At 48.4% G+C, this 19,933-nt stretch overlaps 1 protein-coding gene across 2 annotated transcripts in view; it reads right to left on the reverse strand.

Moving 5' to 3' along the window:
• TCERG1L (transcription elongation regulator 1 like) overlaps positions 1 to 19,033 on the reverse strand; it is a 73,377-nt gene extending 54,344 nt beyond the window's left edge. Inside the window, exons 1-4 of one of the 2 annotated variants that reach the window (XM_082052819.1) lie at positions 18,463 to 19,033; positions 16,913 to 17,059; positions 15,926 to 16,106; positions 4,199 to 4,378 (exon numbers count right to left, since the gene is read on the reverse strand). In XM_082052819.1, coding sequence (XP_081908945.1) covers positions 4,199 to 4,378; positions 15,926 to 16,106; positions 16,913 to 17,059; positions 18,463 to 18,756 — 802 coding nt within the window. In that variant the 5' untranslated portion in view covers positions 18,757 to 19,033. The remainder of the gene's footprint in view (positions 1 to 4,198; positions 4,379 to 15,925; positions 16,107 to 16,912; positions 17,060 to 18,462) is intronic. The other variant, XM_082052818.1, reaches the window with a different exon arrangement.
• Between the last annotated feature and the right edge of the window lie 900 nt (positions 19,034 to 19,933).

Below are 19,933 nucleotides of genomic sequence, written 5' to 3' on the forward strand. Positions count from 1 at the left end.
TACACTGGATACACAAAGACGTTAGGTGAACAGCTTATGGTTGAGGCTTATCTCAAGTCATCACAGGTAAAGTGTAAGCTGAAATAGCTCTATCTTATCCTCCAGGAGCTGCCAGGTGCCAACTGCAGGGTGAGCATCCCAACTGACACACAACGTGTTCACCATCCCTCAAGAGCGAACCCTGGCTGAGCCCAGCACAGCCCTCCCCCCAGACCCCTGAGCTCTAAAACAAAGTGAAACTGGTGCCAAAGAATCCATTTTTATCATTGCCGGAGTCCACCAATGCAGCACGCTCCGTTTGTGGGAAACACTACAACAAACTGAGACAGGATTCTACATTCTGGTGGAAACAAAATAGAAAAATGTATCTGGCGATTGTACAAATACCTCACAACTATATTACAAAACTGGTCATCACGGGTAGAGACAAACAGTTACTCTTGAATCCAGGGTATTTTATGTTTCCATAAATTCATTTCATCATTAAAAGTTTCTACGATCAGCATGGTGCCACGCTAATACCCAACAGTAAAAACGATTCAGAAGCTTCTCCCATATCCCACCCTCGTCTGCTTACCCCCAGGGCCAAAGACCCAGCAGGATCCTTCCAGCATCCTGCACACGGAAGGGCTACAAAAGCTTTTGAATTCCCCAAATATCCCACACTCTATTATAGCTCTACTTCTCATTTTCTTTTACAAAATGTAAAATAAATTGTATTGAAATGAGCTTGTAAAAATCACCACTGTACCCTGCATACTTCAGATTCTCCTTAATTTATGGAATTCAAGGAAGCTCCAAAAATTTCCCTCTGTGATGCTGGAAAACCACCGGAGCTTGGATGCTGCCCCGGCCAGCGCTGCTGCCAAACCTCCCCAACAGCTGCCGTGTTTCACCAACTTGCTATTTCTTACTAATTCAACACATCTAGGTTGGCAAAGGTAACACAGCCAAACCTGTAAGGCTACAAAACTAATCATATTAAAAGGCCTCCTTCATAGTAAATATTCAATTATAAGATTATTGATTGAACAAATCGCTGTGATTAGAAACACGGTACTGCACAAGGTGGTATGATAATACCAATCTCCAGCATCATCAGTTAACAGTATAAAACCAAGTACACAATGTCCAGCCTTATAGGCACCAATATACATGAAGACTGAAGTTGGAATTAATTTAATCTTCTGTTTCTTAAGTTCATTCCTATTATTTGACCATTGCCTGCAGAAACTTTAGAGAAGAACACAGAAAGTTCATTAATTACCATGTTACTTTATAAATCACACACGGATCAAGAAAAATAAGCTACCCCAGGGTCCCCAGATTACGATCTCTCCGCGATGAACTTCTCTTTGAGAACAACAAGTCATCTTCAACAAACGCCGATGCGCAGATGTTTTTAACCGAGATGCCGGCGGGGTTATGAAGCATGTTCCACACTTGGGATTAGCTGTACATTAGATTACACTTTCTTGATGCTTTCCCAGCCATTAACTTACACGGCAATAGAGACATTTATTTTTGACAGCAGAGCGCTGCCTTTGGCCAACTGACTGTTTTTTCCTGTAAATTCAGTTAGAACCAGCTCCAGCTGTTTCGGCAGCAGAGAGCAGGGGCGGCCCCAACGCACCCCGAGCACACGTGGGGTTGAAAGCTTCTGCACGGCCTTTTTCTCCATCTTCACACCTCCCAAAAGCCTGGCTCCTCCGGCACCCGTTTGATGCGGCAGCCCCAGCTGCATCCCAGGCGCACCGGGATGCTCCTCCCCAGCCACCCAGCCCTGCTCCAGCTCCCATCAAACCGGTGCTGGCAAAGAGACCTGTCGAAAACCCAACACCTTCGAGTCCTCTTCTCCGCCAGCACAATGAAAAGCAATTTCATAAAAATGTTTTATGTAAGGCTTTGCAAAGGCACCGGCCTTCCCTCCAGAGATGGTGATTAATAGAGAAAAATGGTTAGCTGAATCTCAAGTTTATTGTACACAGACTGGGCACTTTCAGGCTTTCTTTTCTAAAAAGCTACTATATATTCTGTAGGAGAAAACACCCAGAAGTGTGTGGTTTACTGTGAATGATTGATAATACCATGATTGCTCAGGCACTCAAAGCGTGCTATTTGATAGCCTATCATACACTCATTCGAAAGGAAAGCAACAATTATCATGGCCTGACATGTTTATCATTGCGGAGCTGAGCCGGTTATCGAAGCGGTAGAGCTTCCCGGCATTATAATATTCGATCATGTCTAACACGCTTCACGCAGAGCTCACCCCGCAGCTGTAAATCACAAGTCCTGTGGCGGCTCCTTCCCAGCTCACCCAGCATCTCAGTCTGGGGAAGAACACATCAGGCATGTAATTCTGCTCTTCAGCGCTGATAAGGAATGAGATTGTTCCCCTTTGGGTTCTCCTCTAAGATGCTCACTTACAAACACGCAAAATGGTTTCTGTGGGTCAAATAATAACCCATGGGAAGCAGCACCAACTTCCTGCCTATCGTAGGCATTAATCTGCTTTCTGCTCTTATTTCAGTCCCAATCTTTGGCAACAAAGCCTTTGTCAGCTTGTACCTTCCTTCCTACAGGTCAGTTTGCTCTTCAGACTCCCCAAACACAAAACCACCGCCGTACGCCCTTGGCAGGCGCTTATCCGGGAGATTCTAATGACTGCTCAACAGGAACAACAATTACTGAGATGCATTTCTCATTAAAAGATTTCATCTGAACACCAAAAATCATAACCGCATACCTTCCGTGAAATTCAATCTGGCTGTATCTTGCTGTGTTACACTTCAGGTACCAAAAAGATGGAAAACACACCCTAATTTAAATTTTTAACTTAATTGGTATTTAACATTTCTAAATATAGCCTTAAGCACCCAAAGTACAGTTTCAAAAACTACCATAAAGACTTTAAACCAGTCAGAGTTCCACAGCAAGTCACGGATACCACAGAACTTCCCCAGTTGCCCCATATTCACAACGTTGATACACAAAGTGATGCTCAGAAAATAGTGATCTTCCCAGTAACCAACCACACCTAAACCTATCAGAAAAAAAACAAACACAAAACCATGGCTACATTTTCCCAGCATATTTTATAAACACCCAAACAATCCACTTCAGTCTTAACCAAATATTATTGTATCTTAAACAAATACCTTTCAGCTGCCAACACTGTAACTTGCAGAGCTGCTGCAAAGACTTGGTGCCACTAAAACCACATTTTCTTACACCGAGATGACAGAGGATGCAGCTCAGTTCATCTACCACCTGGAAACGTCACAGCAACACAACCATTGCAAATGGACATGGAGTTCCAAACTCACTTTTAACACACAATTTTGGAGATTGTCTCTAAACCACACCAGAAAAAAATAACTTTAATTTCAGATGGCAGCAATGCCACCTATATCACAGAATCACAGAATCCCAGAATGTCAGGGATGGGAAGGGACCTCAAAGCTCATCCAGTGCAATCCCCCCATGGAGCAGGAACACCCAGATGAGGTTCCACAGGAAGGTGTCCAGGCGGGTTGGAATGTCTGCAGAGAAGGAGACTCCACAACCCCCCTGGGCAGCCTGGGCCAGGCTCTGCCACCCTCACCAGGAAGAAGTTTCTCCTCAAATTTAAGTGAAACCTCCTGTGTTCCAGTTTGCACCCATTGCCCCTTGTCCTGTCACTGGTTGTCACCAGAAGAGCCTGGCTCCATCCTCCTGACACTCCCCCTTTCCATATTGATCCCCATGAATGAGTCCCCCCTCAGTCTCCTCTTGTCCAGCTCCAGAGCCCCAGCTCCCTCAGCCTTTCCTCACACGGGAGATGCTCCACTCCCTGCAGCATCTTGGTGGCTGCGCTGGACTCTCTGCAGCAGTTCCCTGTCCTGCTGGAACTGAGGGGCCACAACTGGACACAATATTCCAGGTGTGGTCTCCCCAGGGCAGAACAGAGGGGCAGGAGAACCTCTCTGACCTACTGACCACCCCCTTCTAACCCACCCCAGGTACCATTGGCTTCCTGGCCACAAGGGCCAGTGCTGGCTCATGGTCACCCTGCTGTCCCCAGGACCCCCAGGTCCCTTTCCCCTACACTGCTAAATATCCCCTGAATATTCACTGAAACTCGTGCCCAGAAGCCTCTATCCATGGCAAATAAACACTAAAAGCTGCTCACTGGTGTCACCAGGAGTGACCTTACCTGGCAAAGGCGCAGCCAAGAGGGGGATTTTGATGGGGCGGAAGGTGAGGAGGTGGCAGGGCTGGCCGGCCGGTCCCTGTGCCGCCTCGGGCTCCATCGACACCAGCGCCGTGGTGGCCGCGGTGGCCAACGCCAGGGCCTGGCTGCCACCCACCGCTTTGAGGCTGTGCTGGCAACCACCTGCAGAAGGGAGAGACACACAAGAGATTTTGTCTTTAATCAGAAACCAAGGGATTTGAGTAAAATGACATTTTTGGCATTCTGAATTCCAGCGCAAGATGGAACAAGAGCCTGCAACATTTCCCACACAGCCTCCGCTTTCCACGTCCCCCTTAGCGAGACGCTAAGTTTTGAGTTTATTACATATTTTCTGAAAGCCCCTTTCCTAATCATTATTCTTAAAAGTCCTAGCTTGTGGTTGGCGCATTTTTAGATATTAAAACCCCATACATGTGAAAATATCATTATAACCTAGAGGGACAAGACAGTAGTGAGTCATACAAAAACTGCACAGAGTTATTACATTTAAATAAAAAAGTCAAATATTTGAACACATTGGTTGCCATGGTCTGCAGCTCCCACAGTTTTATAACGATGCATGGCAGCACTTATTCTGATTTTTCCTAAATATGAGTTGTCTGATTGCAAACCTGAAGGTTTTTGTTACTTGCTATATTAACCATCCCACGTCATTATCATCAGCCCAGATGTTGGCCCATATTATGTACAAAAACACCTGAATTTTCCACATTTTACATACTTCATCTTGAAAACCCACCATGCGGGAAACTTCTGATGGTTTTATGTGGGGACTCAGAAGTCCCACAAATCAAGGCTCAAACGCACTTTAGACTATGCAACATTTACCTTTAAGTCTAACAAGCTTATGGGGAAGACCTTCAGAGCTCAATCTTGGCTAAATACGTTAAATAAACAAGAAGATGAGTAGTAAAAATCTTAAGGAGAAAACCTAATTTGACAAACACCAGCTGTTCCTCCCTCTACACTGAGCTATGCATTCAAAAATTAAGCCATCATTAGCTTATTATGTCATTCAGCAAATGTTTTCAGTTCATGTGGAAATCCTTCAGGCAATAAGAGCCAACTGTAGCTCTGCAAAAAAAACATTTAAAAAAATCACTATTTGATCCGACTCCTCACTTCAGGCTTTCTGTGAGCCTGTAGATATTGTCCCACATCCAGCCCTGTGAGGAACAAAGCGACTTGGCCCTCGACCGGTGCTGGGGAAGTGACCGCTGGGGGGTCACTTCTGATTTCAGTCACATACAACTTCTGATTTCAGATGCCAAGTGCCGGTTTGCCCCCAGTTAACACTGGGGAAAGACTGGGTCAGGGGGTTTGGAGAGGACCCGCTTTGGTTGCGGCTAATTGGGGCTCCCGAGGATACCTATTACACTCACTTTGCTCCTATACTCTTCAAAAACAATTATTTGCCAACAAAATCAGCTCTGTATTGGCAAAACAGAAGTCAAATATTTTCAGTACGCATCACAAAAAAATGTCTATTATTTCTACTATATATACGTCAATGCCAAGAAGAATTCACTGAAAACAACTGCATATGCACTAATTAAAAGACACACAGGCGAAAAAGCCCACAAATACTGAAGTTTTCATCACTGAGCCACAGAGAGATGAAAACCAGACTATTGTGCAACAGTCACAATTGAAGTAATAATAAAAAACCAGTGTCCAACTAATCCAACTGTTCAATGCAAGTTTTTGGTTTATTCCCCTGAGGACTAGCCCAGCCCACTAGGTCAGGTTTAACACCTGGCCTCCGCAAGCCTGCGCTCATTCCTAACTCAGGCTGCCTGCAGCTGGGAAAAATCCACAAAACATCTTCTGTTACCTTATGAAAACTCATTTTTTCTAGGCAAAAGGACCCTCCTACTGGCTTCTGACAGGGTACACGAGCAGAAAGGTTGTTTACTTCTCGTTTGATTCTTTCACTTTGGAGAAGATGCGATTTCCCCGCAGAGCGCAGGAACGCAGCCCAATAACAGAAGCCTCGGTTGCTCCGATAGCCCGAGTCTTCCAGATGAGTAACGCTCCTGAAGCAGGGCTTCCTCATTAAAGTTTCATCAAATCCCTTATTAAAGTTTCATCAGCCGGTTGAAAGAGAAGTTTGGGTGATTTCCCCGCCTTTGATGAAGTTCTCTCTCCCTCTCTCCTGCTAAATAATTCTGTACAGAAAGGTCTGCCCCTGTCATGGTTAGTGCTGGAGAGGAGAGCTCGGACTGGGGGCTGGGGCTCATCAAGCCGTTTGCGCTCAATTGAATAATTATCTCAGCAATTTATCAGCCCCTAATGTAACAATACCATTTGCCAAAGCAATAGGAAGGTGACGCAGGCTGTGACTTATTAAGAGCTCGGGACCTGCATCTGCACTCAGCATACCTGGAGGGTTCTTCTCAGAAACCAACCTGCTTTTGCAGTAAGCATCATTTCTAAATAATAAGTAATGTTTCAAAATGAGTAATATTTCCAGAAACTTCTTGAAAGGGTTTTTTAGAATCATCACTAATCACCCCACATTCACATGAATTTCAAGACTCAAATGCCATGAAAATAGTAGTAAAATACTATTATTTATATACCCTTGAGGGGGAAAAGAAAAATCCTAGCAAAGGCAGATTCCCCAAATCTGTTTTTGCCAAGTCATGCCACATCTTGGGGAGTAAGACAACACATGTCTGGGGGAACATTAATAACAAACCCCACTGGAGCATCTGTCCCCAGCCTCCCAGCTCCACTCTTCTCAAGCAAACACATACTGGGGAAACCACCGAGATGTGCAGCACATTTGATGTGAAGCAATGAAGAACAGGGAGCAGCTGAAGAAGCAACAAGAGATTATTCAGAGATAATTCACGGAGAGTGGGGAAGGCACTGGAACCAGGCAGCAAGCCCAGCAGCAGGGACCAGGCATGGTCCCAAACACCTCCCTGCTGCCTCCACGGGACAGGGCTCCCGGGCACGGGTGCAGGAGGAGCTGGTCCTGCTGCCTTCTGTTCCCGCACAGCATCGTCCGCACGAGTCTGGGAATTGTACCCGAGTGCCTGTTCTTGATGAGAAGACCTAAAAGCCCCAAACCCCTCAGCTCCAGAACCGCCCTGGGCTGCTGACACTAACACATTAATCATTGAAACCAGGAGATTTTCCTCCTTAACAGAAAACACTCAAAAGAACAAATTATTTAATAAGACAAAAGTAAAGACTACTAATACTTATGAGCTATGAACACCCACTCCTACCCAAAAGGGTAATACAGGACCTTCCTTTTCAGATTAAAAAAAAGTTACTGGTATTGGGAAAACCTATGGTAAAGATAACATAATGAATTTTAAATTGCACTTCACTATTGCAGCCCTTCAGTCCTTGTCTTCAGTTTTGCCTACAGGAAAACAGCTTTACCAAAGGGTTATGAACACCTTTCCCAAAAGACCCACGTTAAAAAAATAACAGAGGAAAAAAATTCAAGCAGGTTAAAGACCTTTTGAACTTTTGGTCTCTCTTGGAGAAAAAAGTATTAATACATATGAGCATACTGTTCCCTTTAACTTTTTTTAATGTTCCAATAAAAGATGGGGTTTTGCTTCTCCTTTCAGCCCACGAGCTGCTGCAAGTGCCCATAGGCCCCTGTGAGCTCCTGTGCGTCAGCAAACCCTCCGTGGGCGAGGACCAAGGACCCAGCGCAGACCCCGACCTGCCTGCCTCCGCTTGTCAGCCCGGAACAGCCCAACGGCACAACTGTAACACAACGGGATTGGATTCCCCCTGCAGCGCTCTGTCTCTGCCCAGCTGAGCACCAAGCGTACGGAACCACACAGCCCTTGCTTTCTACCAAAGCTTTGCCACCCACACACCTCCTTTTCACGGCCATTGCCCATGTTAGATTAGGACACCAGAACTCAATGCTACTGGGGTAAAAAGCAAACCAAACCAAAACAAAAAAAAAACAAAAACAAACAAAAAACCCACCATGTATTGAGTAGCTTCCTAAGGGACCTGAAATGTATATTTAAATAAAAAAAAATAATAATTTGAAGGGTTTCAATTTACATGTGTGTGCTCTGGAAGTCATTTAAAATTAAACACCACTAAATAGCAGTTAAATACTTTGACCCCAGAGTTAGCAAGTTAGTGATGCTGAGGTCCTGAGCCTCTCCCATAGAAGGATGTGTTCAATGCTCTCTTCTTTTTAAAGCAATATGCAGCTCCTTATTTTCACTCCTAAGCCAGCTGAAGCCAACAGCCCGGCTGCCTGTGGCCTGCGGGTCTGGGGGTGGCCCCGTGCCCACCCCAGCCGTGGGCACCGCGCTGCTCCGGACCCGCCTCCAGCCAGCAATGCACAGTCCCAGCTGCTATTGAAAAATACATATATATATGTATAGAAATATATACACACACACATATATATATAAAATTAAAAGCCCATCATTTGTGAATAAAAAGCCATTTCAGAGATGTTCGCTGAATCTCAGCTGATGCCACCCAAATCAGGGACAGGACCGGAGGGTGTGGGGGTAACACGGCCGCAGCATGAAGTCATTGAGTTTTGACAAGCTTGTCAATTTGTCCCATGTCACAGGACAGATGTCCCATCAGCTTTTGCTGCCAGATGGGTCGAGAGCCACCATGGCAGCTCCATGGCACCTGCAGCCCCGTATGGACCAGCCCAGCAAGGAGGAACCAGCTGCCGTCAAACACGAAACGCTGCTTCAAAGAGGTGTGAAAAAACGCCTCCGAAAGAATGAAAATAAAATAAATTTTAAAAAAATGGAATTCTTGTTTGTTATCCCTTATTCCCTTTCCCTTCATCTGCAGCATCTCACAGAGGAAAAAAAAAAAAACAAAAAAACACAAAAAAATTCTTCCAGACGACAGCTCTTTATTAACCTTATTAGGCTGTTATCAATATTAAAACTGATAACAACTGTCTTGGTAGAAGGAGAAGACAAAAGGAAGCAAACCCAGGTGGTTGAAATAGGCGGAATGCACTGTCCTGGGTGCATCCTCCCTCCTTGAAAATGAGCCATGAAAGGGGGAAAAACAAACACGAGGTCAGAAAACGAAAACAAACAAACCAGCCAAGCAAACCATGCGACAGGGCACAAGTGACAATTTAGGGAAGAAAAGGAGCCTTTTCTGCTCGCTCTGCCCGTTCCTGCCGGCCGAGGGGAAGCGACCGGCACTGGTTGCCCTGGCCCAGCTACAGCCGGATGCGGAGAGGAAAACATCTTCTGGGCAGTATTGGAGCCATCAGCTACAAATCCTGGATTCCTGAAAGCCTACATGGTGGACCATTTGCAGAGCTGATAAATATGAGCACCTCCGTGTAAAAAATGATAGCTAGGGTTAAAAGGCCTGCCCCCATGCAATAATGTCCCCAATGCAATGATGTCCAACCATTGCAATATCCCCCCATGTAATGATTTCCCCCCCATGCACCAGGGCTTGGCACCAATCCTGATTCTAGTGGCAGCTTCCAATGCCTCTTGGGAGGATCTTTTTCCCAAGCACAACCCCCGCAGACCTGCAGCACGGGCACTTCTAGCACCACTGTCGATACTCTCAGGAGGCAAATGGCCGAGAACCTGCTGGTCCCGCTGCCCAAATTGCGCGTGGTCTGGGACGTCAGCTCCCGAGCAGCATTTACCCATCAATAAATGAAGCAATGGATTGACTTAAATAGCAGATTTATCCTAATGCAAAGGAAAACATATCGATATCCCCATCTTCTGTAGCCCAAAGGGAGGAAAAAAAAGCTTATTGCCTTTTGCATTTGTGAACTCCAGCTCCTGCACGAGGCTGCCGGGAAGAGCAGCACTAGCAGCTCACTTTTTGCTCACATGCAATAAATAACAATACCTGGCTCCTCACAAACAGGAACAGTCTCTGCAAATCACTGAAAGAGCTGAATGTCTTTGTAATGAGGTCTCGGGGCCAGGCAGGACAATATTACAAAGGGGTCGGAACCACAAGCCTTTCCCATAAACACGTTACATGTAGTTTTATTTCTATCATTTAAGTGGAAAAAAAAAACAACTCTTAACTTGCCTGGAGCTTTCACTTGATTTGGGTATGTAACACAAAAAGCACTAAAAAGCACTAACTTCATAAGCAAAACAAAACCTCTGTAAATGCTGCGATTAAAGTCAAGCATTCCCAGAGATTCAATAAAGTGTTGGTCTCTACAGCGCCCGAATGCTCCACAAACAGAGAGGGTTTTCATGGCATTTCAGGGATATCCAGGTTCCTGCAGTGCTGTTCTCGGTTCACAAAGAGGGAGCCCTAGCACATGCACATTAAATATCAAAGAACGTGATTTCAGAGACCCAAAAGCTGGCTACTTATCTACACATATGTGCTTCAAACATGAAGTTTGTGTTTAGGAAATACAGATGGTCAGGGGTCCTGTGTCAAGTATTTCAGAACCATCAAAAATATAAGGAAACGGAACCCAAATTTTACAGAAAGCAACCACATTTCTTCACGGATTTGTAATGTCTGCAATTTAAACTGCTATTACCTAGAAAGCTGTATCTGTACATATATCTGCATCTGCATATAAATTCTAATACTAATAATTGCTATGAAAAATATTAGATCAGTTTTGTCAAAGTTAGAGGGATGAAAAGAAAAAAAGATCCTAATGGGAAGGATCAACATTTTAATCTCCATAAGCAACCTGATGAAAGAATGTCTATGAACTCTGCATTCTGGTTCTTCTGATTTCAACACCAACGGATGAAAGAGCAAAGATTGCTTTGGAGCAGAGACACAGCGTGGAAACGTAGAGGCAGCAACAAAGACTCGACTTAGCAGAAAATATTTCCTATTGGAAAATCATTAAAAAAAAAAAACAAGAAAGAAAATAAAATCTCTGATTTAAGAGGACTACTTTCCTTCAAGGAAACCAATAGGGAAAGTCTTCATTCCAGGTTAGACAGCCCCTGTTACACATGAAGATACTCTGAGCATTTTGTTAAAGACAAGACCCATCAGAAGGTTTTCTCCTCCCAGTCTCCCACTCTGATGGGGCCCCCGAAGGACACCTGGGAACCCCCTGTGTGTGCCATCAAACATTCTGCTGCGTCCACCTCTGCAGCTGTTCCTGGAGACACCGCCAGCACCAGGACCGGCACAACACCCCCGATCAGCAGCAGAAGGCAATGGATGCTGAAATGGGCATTAAAAAAAAAACATACATGCTCTAATGTTATTTCCCTTTGCTCTGATCAGAAGTGCAGGAGGCAGCACCCAGGCTCCATTTACCCAACACCCCAGCCAAAGCTCCTGTACCATAAACACTCTCTTTTCAAGGTTACACAAGCCTCCAAATTGCTGCTGAGCAGCTGCCCACACCCTTCACCCCTACAACATCTGGAGGGCGCTTATTCAACAAGCCACTGGCAAGACCTACAGCAGCAGCTTGCGTTGCCATGCGGCTGCAGTGCTGGTCGTGCCAGGACCTGGGTCCGGCGGGGATGGGAACTCCCTGTCACAGGCTGAGCGGCTTCCGACAGAATTCCTGGGTCTGTATGGAGATGACTTGGCAGTGTTGAGTTAACAGCTGGACTCGATGATCTTAAAGGTCTTTTCCAAACAAAAAGATTCAATGATTCCATGATCTGCTCAAAGGAAAATACCTTGAAATTAGCTGCAAAGTATTATGGTCTTCAGTAAGGATCCCAGGTAATGACCACTATAGAATCATAGAATCATTGTGGTTGGAAGAGACCCTCAGGATCATGGAGTCCAACTGTGCCCCCACCCCGGCACTGCCCCATGTCCTGAGAACCTCATGTCCGTCTGTCCAGCCCTCCAGGGATAGTGACTCCAGCACTGCCCTGGGCAGCCTGTTCCAATGCCCCACAGCCCTTTGGGGAAGAAACTGTTCCCACATCCAACCTCACCCTCCCCTGGCGCAACTTGAGGCCGTTTCCTCTGCTCCTGGTGCTTGTTCCTGGGGAGCAGAGCCCGACCCCCCCTGGCTCCAAGCTCCTTTCAGGCAGTTCAGAGATCAGAAGGTCTCCCCTCAGCTCCTGTTCTCCAGCTGAACCCCCCAGGTCCCTCAGCTGCTCCTCAGAACACAATCTGTTACTGGTTCTACTGGCATGCCCACAAATTGTTGGGTTTAGCATCGCACTGGAGTTTCTGCAGAGCCAGCAAGGTGTCAGTCCCTGCAAACGCTGAGCCTGGGCGATACGGGACTGTGCACAGTTACAGGAGACACCGACTCACCGACCTCGCATTTCATTGTCAACCTCGGCAAGCAGAAGGCAAACAGGGATTTCAAGGGCTATAAGCTGAAAGCCACCGTCTCCACCTAACAAAACCACTGCATTGTTGAGCTCGCTGGGGACGCTTCCCAGCCACCCCATGCAGGTTCTGCTCAGCGTTCTCCAGCGCGGCTCCCGAAGCCCCTCTGGGGAGCTCCACTCCCGAAGAGGTGACAACACGCTTCCGTCTGTATCTGCTGCTCCCCCCTCGCAGGAGTCTGCATGAAAGGCTCGTTCTCCAAGGTTTCCTGGGAAAACCTTCTCGAACACACCAATAAGAACACCCACCTTGCAAGGAACCACTGTGAGCAATGCCCTGGGGAGCCAGGAATGCCAAACTGCAAGAATGTACCCTCAAACGGTTAAAAAAAGCATCAATAATAGTAAAAATCACTGAATATCATGTACCAGAGGGCTACAGCTTTCATCTAACAGGTGCCACCAAGGGGTCCTGATGGTGCCCTGTCCCCGATGTGCAGCAGCCAACAACCACATGTGCAGAACACGACGTGCAGAACACGACGTGCAGAACACGACGTGCAGAACACGACGTGCAGAACGCACAGGTGCCACACGGGCACATCTCACCTGGGACCAAACCAGCCCCCACTTCATCCACACGCACAGAGCACAGCGCAGGAGACAAAAACATCAATCCTTGCTCTGCAAAAATATCTAGGCACTGCTTCCTCACACAAAAACACAGTATCCAGTAGACATAAAACAAGCTATCATTCCTAGGTGGGGAAATAAAATGTCACTATTTGCTTTAGATACACAAAATGGTAAGCACATAAATTCATGTTTTGCAATATGCGCGAGAATAATAGCTGCTTCCCTTTCTTACAGAAAATAACACCTTCTAGTAGTTGGGGCTCGCAGCTGTTAAATTATGTGCAGTACCATTTGCCAAACTACAATGCCTCGTTCCTTTATCTTTGTAACATTGCTGATACATTGAGAAAACAATTATATCATTACCGATAACTCTGGAAGGCAAACCTGCCCTAAGACAGGCTTTCCAAATGAATACAGCTGCATAGCCTGCAAAAAGCTTATTAACTTCTCCGTTTAAACCACTTAACTAAGCAATTTGCTCTCAGTATTTTTATTACTCTTCATATTAAGTGTAAAGATTATATAGGAAATACTTCAAGTACTACCATAACACTTCCCAGAAACAACTTCTGCTGGTGGGCACAGACATTGCCATCCGGCGGTAACGCCAGCACCGCGCTCGCGGCTCTGCAAGGCGCCGGGGTTCACTGGGTCTGCGCCGACCGTGTCCGTCGGAAAGAAGATTTGAAGAGGGATGGGAAGATTTAGAGAGGTGGTCGAGGGTCTCCATGCTCCTCCCTGCACCTTTCCCACCCAAACAGGAGCTCAGGGGGCTCTGGAGAGGCGGCAGCCAACACTGAGCATGCTGCTGGAGGAACAGTTGGATCCACCTAAGATCTCTGAAAACAGGCTTGAGTGTGCAAATATTGTCCGGGGGGTAGAAAATCTTCTTCACTCTGTGCTACTTACAGCCCACAAACGTGGCGTCAGATTGGGAATGCCCAGGCACTCTTCCCTAACCCACTGCCAGGTACATGCTTGTTTTATGTCAGAAATACTGTGTGGAATAAAACATGTTTAAAACAAACCAAAATATTATAAACATACATAAACAAACAATGGGTTGTTTCTACCCTTCACAGAATACCTCCCTCAGCATCGCGCCTGTCCTTAAAACCAGGCTTTGAGCAGTGGCTGCTGCCGGGAGCACAGCTGGGTGGTCCCCACAGCATCCCTGGAGGACGCAGCAGCTGGATGGTCCCCAGAGCATCCCTGGAGGATGCAGCAGCTGGATGGTCCCCAGAGCATCCCTGGAGGATGCAGCAGCTGGATGGTCCCCACAGCATCCCTGGAGGATGCAGCAGCTGGATGGTCCCCACAGCATCCCTGGAGGATGCAGCAGCTGTGTGGTCCCCACAGCATCCTTGGAGGATGCAGCAGCTGTGTGGTCCCCACAGCATCCCTGAAGGATGCAGCAGCTGTGTGGTCCCCACAGCATCCTTGGAGGATGCAGCAGCTGTGTGGGACCCACAACATCCCTGGAGGATGCAGCAGCTGTGTGGTCCCCACAGCATCCCTGGAGGATGCAGCAGCTGTGTGGTCCCCACAGCATCCCTGGAGGATGCAGCAGCTGTGTGGTCTCCAGAGCATCCCTGGAGGATGCAGCAGCAGAATAGTCTCCAGAGCATCCCTGGAGGATACAGCAGCAGAATGGTCCCCACGGCATCCCTGAAGGATGCAACAGTTGGGTGGTCCACATGGCATCCCTGGAGGATGCAGCAGCTGTGTGGTCCCCACAGCATCCCTGGAGGATGCAGCAGCATGATGGGGCTTTGCCCATGGCAGCCGCGTCTCCCAGTGCTGCTGAGCGGCTCGTCTGGCAGGAGAAGGCAGCTTGCTGCAAGGGGTTGCTATAACATCAAACTATGGAACTGACTTGAGTGGTTCAACACCTTTCAGTGCAGAACAATATTCACTGCTAATTAAACCGCCTGGCAAATGGACCCCACCAGTAAGGATCTCTTCCAGCACACGCTCACTCAATCTCTGCATTACTGGCAAAATACAAGAAATCTTCCCCTGTGCTATACAGCTGCAAAATAAGAACTTTACAGGGCAAAAACCAAGGTAAGAAGGGCACTACTTTCAATTTAAGAATGGAAGAAACAATGACAGCAAGCCACTAAGAATATTCTAATTCTGAATGTAAGAATATATGTTAGGGCTTTAAACATCAGCAGCATTTTACCTCTTAACCTGTTCTACAAGACAACAGCTATTTCATATGACTGTTTTAGCACCAAAAGAGAGAGACTCAGCTTCACTGCAATGTATTCCTGTTCTCTTCCAAGTGCAAAGCTCAGCTCTCCTGTTAGCAGCTGGGACATATGTGGGTTACACAGATTAACAGAATTTATTTCACAAATATTGCTGTGCATAACCGAGTCTTAATGAGATGATGGGTAAATTACTCTTCCCCACTGACAGCTGTCTACACAGACCACACCAAGTTCTTCAAATTAGCAGCCAGTGAGAGAATTATACATGAACTACGTTGGCAATTTCTTGTTTGAAAATAAACCAAGTATGTTGGGACTGGCTGGCCTCTTCATTCCAGAAGTCAAAAACCAGCTTTGGAATAATCAGTTACAATCTTCTATAGGCACACATGGTCTTTTCTTTCTTTAAAAGTAATTTAGAGGATAAAACACACTTTGCCATCAAGGCTCAGATCAAGCAAGAGATTTTGAGCTGAATGGAATGAAATACTTACTTTACAGAATGGCTGACGCATCTCTGAGAGACGCATTTGAAAAGAAAATAAGAAAGGGAAGTACTTCATGATTTCTGTCCTACTGACCTGGTAGGAGCTGGGGTGCCAGCACCACGGTGGGAAGGGGCCTGGAGGCAGCAGCTGGCCTGGCTATGGCCATGGCCACTTGATTTGTCAGCAACAGAGGCTTCTCATTGCCCTGGAAGAGCCTGGAGTCCTCAGGATGTATCCACGCCGAATCCAGAGCAAATGCGTTATTCAAGTAAATCTGTCCAAAATGAATTTAAAAAAATAATGTAAAGGTTTGAGATACAAAATTCAGAAATAAAAGTGACAAGAAAGTATCTGTAACTCAGTATTATTATAATACAGACAGTGTCTCCGTTCAGGGACAAATTAGCAAAAATAGATTGATCTCTGTTCCATAAATGTTGCAGGCTGAGTTTAGCTGACCATTTAAAAATTAACCAGCTTTTAACACAACTAATGAGCTGATGCAGTATCACAAAAATAAAAGAAGAGCTGAAAGCAACTGTGTCCCAGCCACAGCTACTCCGGAGCAACCCACCTCAGTGAGAGACTGCGCTGCCCCTGGAACGGGACAGACGGGGCCGGGGGGACGCGGGGTAAAGCCACAAAGCCTCACTTTGATTACTCAGGTGGGTAAATGTACAGATATGGGGAACTGTGGGCGGGATGAGGACGCAGGACCGTGAGTGACAGCCTGGCACCGGTACCTGGCCGTGCTCACGGTGATGCCCTTTGGGGGAAGTGCCAGGAAGAACAGGAAAACAAAACACTATCATGATCGCATCCGGTAGTAATATTAAAACATTCTAGTCAATGTAATAGAGATTAATATTGAAGCTATTTTAGTCTTTTTATTATAAAACTTCAGAAAAGTGACGATGTATCACTGCGGATAGGAGCAGCCTCCTCCGTTAACCACCCCTAAACATTTCTCCTCCGCTGGGTTTTGCCTGACAAACTCCCGACCTCTCACTCGCCTTCGCTATTCCCAAATCCCAGAACACCCCTCAGCCTGTACACTTCAGCCACCGAGATCAGCCTTACTTTGCAGCTCGGTAGCCTTTTTTCCATCCAGTTTTTCCCAGCATGAGGCGGAACCGTAGATGTGTACACAGGTGGAAAAACAGGAACAAACTCCACGCTCGAAGAAGGTGAAAATCCTATGACTGGAGAATGAGCTCCAAATATCCACTTAGGGGAAAAACACAGGAAGGAAAGTTAACCAAAGGATTTTACTCAGAGAAAATCAATGTTTTTCATGATTTCCTAATTACATAAAAGCACAGAAAATTTCAAACATGTCTCTTCAGCCCAACAACCATTCGTGCTTCTTTAGGCACTATAGAGTGAGTGACACATGGCACTGGCATTATAAACTGCTTTAGAAAGCCAGGAATCAGTAGCCTGACAGTAAAGCAGGACTTGGCTAATGACTGCAAGCTGCCAGGGAAGCTCCATTTTCTCCTGTGCTCAAACAGAAACTCACATATAAAACAAAAACGTCACTGGAAAGTGGTTTTAAAATTTGTCTGGAGGCAAATGAGAACAAAAGGAAGTGTCGGAGACGTATTTTCTCTTAAATTCGTCTGGCAAATGGGTTCCCACAGTAAAACCATCTCTGCAGTTTATTTAAGTGGTGTCACACTGGGGAATCATTGATGTTAGCGTTTCATCAGACCCAGCACTACCTATTTTCTCCCTCCCGCTCACTCTGCTCCCAAACCACAAGAGACGCTCGTGCCCGAAAAGGCTGGAAATCTTCACATGAAATCCAGTGGATACCACAGTGCTCAAATCTGGTTTAATTTTACTTCTTTCTTGTAAAAAATGAAAAGACCAGGCAAACCTACACATCTAGCTTCCGATATCTCCATCTGTAACAGGATAAACACTCCAGCTGAAATGCTTCACTATTTCAAGCAGTCTTACGACAGCAATTAATAATTGAAATATTCATCAGGGGAAGCACTGACGAGACAGATTGGTTCAACTGACATGACTCAAAACTTTAGTCTTTATGAATATTCAAAAAACCAAAACACTTGACATTACATATGACTATACAAGCATTGCTAAAGCGATTTTTTATTTCCTTTCTGGTCTGTATCTGCGGAAAACGCACCCTGCAAACGGCGGTTACCGGATGATGGAGACGAGACCGCCCGGAGGGACCCGCGGACCCTCTCCCAGCCCTTTTCTTGCGCGATAAAACCCCAACGCAGGTTTCCATCCGCCCCCGCCGGCGGCTGCCCGGCACAGCGGCGGGAGCGCGGCCCCGCAGCGGGCACGGACCCGGGGCGGCGGGCAGAGATCCCCCCCGGGGCGGCGGGCAAGAGACCCCCCCGGGGCGGCGCCCCCGGCACCCCCGCCGCTCTGTGGGCGCCCCCGCCGCTCCGTGGGCGCCGGTCCCGCCGCTGTCCCCCTCCCCGGCGCTCCCACCCCCGCGGGCGAACGGCTGCCGGCGCCGCGGCGGCTGGAGGCTCCTTCCCCGGGGCTCCGGACAGCGGCGACGGGAAACTTCTGCCCCCGCGGCGGACCCCGCCGAGCCCCCCCGGCCCGGCCCGAGCTTCCCCCCGAGTCTGAGCGGCCCGTACCTGCCCGTGGAGGAGCGCGGCTCCGTGCTGGTCAGCGGCGAACAGCGGCAGGAGCGGCTCGCAGGGGACGCGCCAGCCCGGGCCGGCCCGCAGCAGCGCGGCGGGCGGGGGGGGTGCGGGCGGCGGCGCCGGCAGCAGCAGCGGGGGCGGCGGGGGAGCCCCGGCGGCGCCGGCGACCCTGACGAGCCCCGCGGCGGCCGGGACCACCCAGGCCCAGGGGGTGGCCGGGGGCTCGGCGGCGGGAGGGGGCCAGAGCAGGGGCGGCGGCCGCTTGGCTGCGGGAGCCGGCAGCATCCTACATGGCACGGGGCGCGGCGGAGCCGGGCCGGGCAGCCCCCGCTCCGCACCAGCACCGCCGCCGAGTGAAACTCCGGCTGGCGGCGGCGCTCCGCTCTGGCTCCGCCCGGCGGGGGGGGGGGGGGGGCGCGGGGCGGGGGCCGCGCTGGGGCCGCCCCGGGAGGGGGAGCAGCCGGTAACCGGGCTGGCCAGCCCCCGGAGTCAGCCCCCCCGGCCTGGGGAGCGCCCCTTCGCTATGGGTTAAAAGAGGCTTTTGAGCATCACATCGCATTAAGGTTTTTGACCGGCGCCTCGGGTCTCCCTGCGCTCCCGCGGGGGTGTCGGGGCAGGAGCGGCGCGGTGGGAGGAGCCGGGGGCATCGGGCGGGCTGGGCACGGCGCCTCTGTCCCTCCCCCCGGTACGGCCCGAACGAGAGAGCTGCTCCGGGGAACCAGCGTCACCCCATGGACGCCCCTCCAACGAGGCCCCTCCACCTTCTCCGACAGAAATCAAATCCTCACAACACGAATTTCTTCGCATACGGAAGGGGATGAACCCGCGAGCACGAAGGTGTTTCGGGCAGCAGGCGCCCAGCACGGTGCTGAGAAGGTGGGGTAGGGTCCCCTTGCCCGGGTCGCCAGCACCACCGGCCAGGCGCGCCCTCTGCTCCTGCCAGCCTGCGGAAGAAGCCATTGGCAGCTCCTCATTAAAAATTAAGCCTTTGACACCTGGTCACAGGCAGGCTCTACGTGTGAGTCATCATACTTCGTGTAATGATTTGATGAAAAACACGCACCGACCTCTGCAAATGCCCGAGAGCAGCTCCCTTCTCTGGCCCAGCTCAGGCGGTACCCGGGGTGACAGACTTGTTTGTTTACAACCTATGGGCTTGTTTCCCCTCCCTTTCCCCCCCTGCTTTCCATGGCTGGGAGGAGAGAGGAGCTGAACAAGCCTCTTCCAGCTCCTGACAACATCGCAGCTTCCAGCTGCTCCAGCAGAAAATTAAGGGAATGAGTAACAGTAAAAGGGGCTGAGCCTGAGCCCGCAGAACACAGAAATGCTTCAACTTTATGGTTTAAAATCATTGCTTACATTTCCCCGTCAAACCACCAGCATTACTCCAGCTCTCCATTGTAGCAGCGCGGCGAGTGCTGCGCGGTGAGAAAGGCGAATATCCCGCTGCACCGGGATAAAT

Source organism: Streptopelia decaocto (assembly GCF_964273445.1).
Source record: "Streptopelia decaocto genome assembly, chromosome: 5".
Lineage (NCBI taxonomy): Eukaryota > Metazoa > Chordata > Aves > Columbiformes > Columbidae > Streptopelia > Streptopelia decaocto.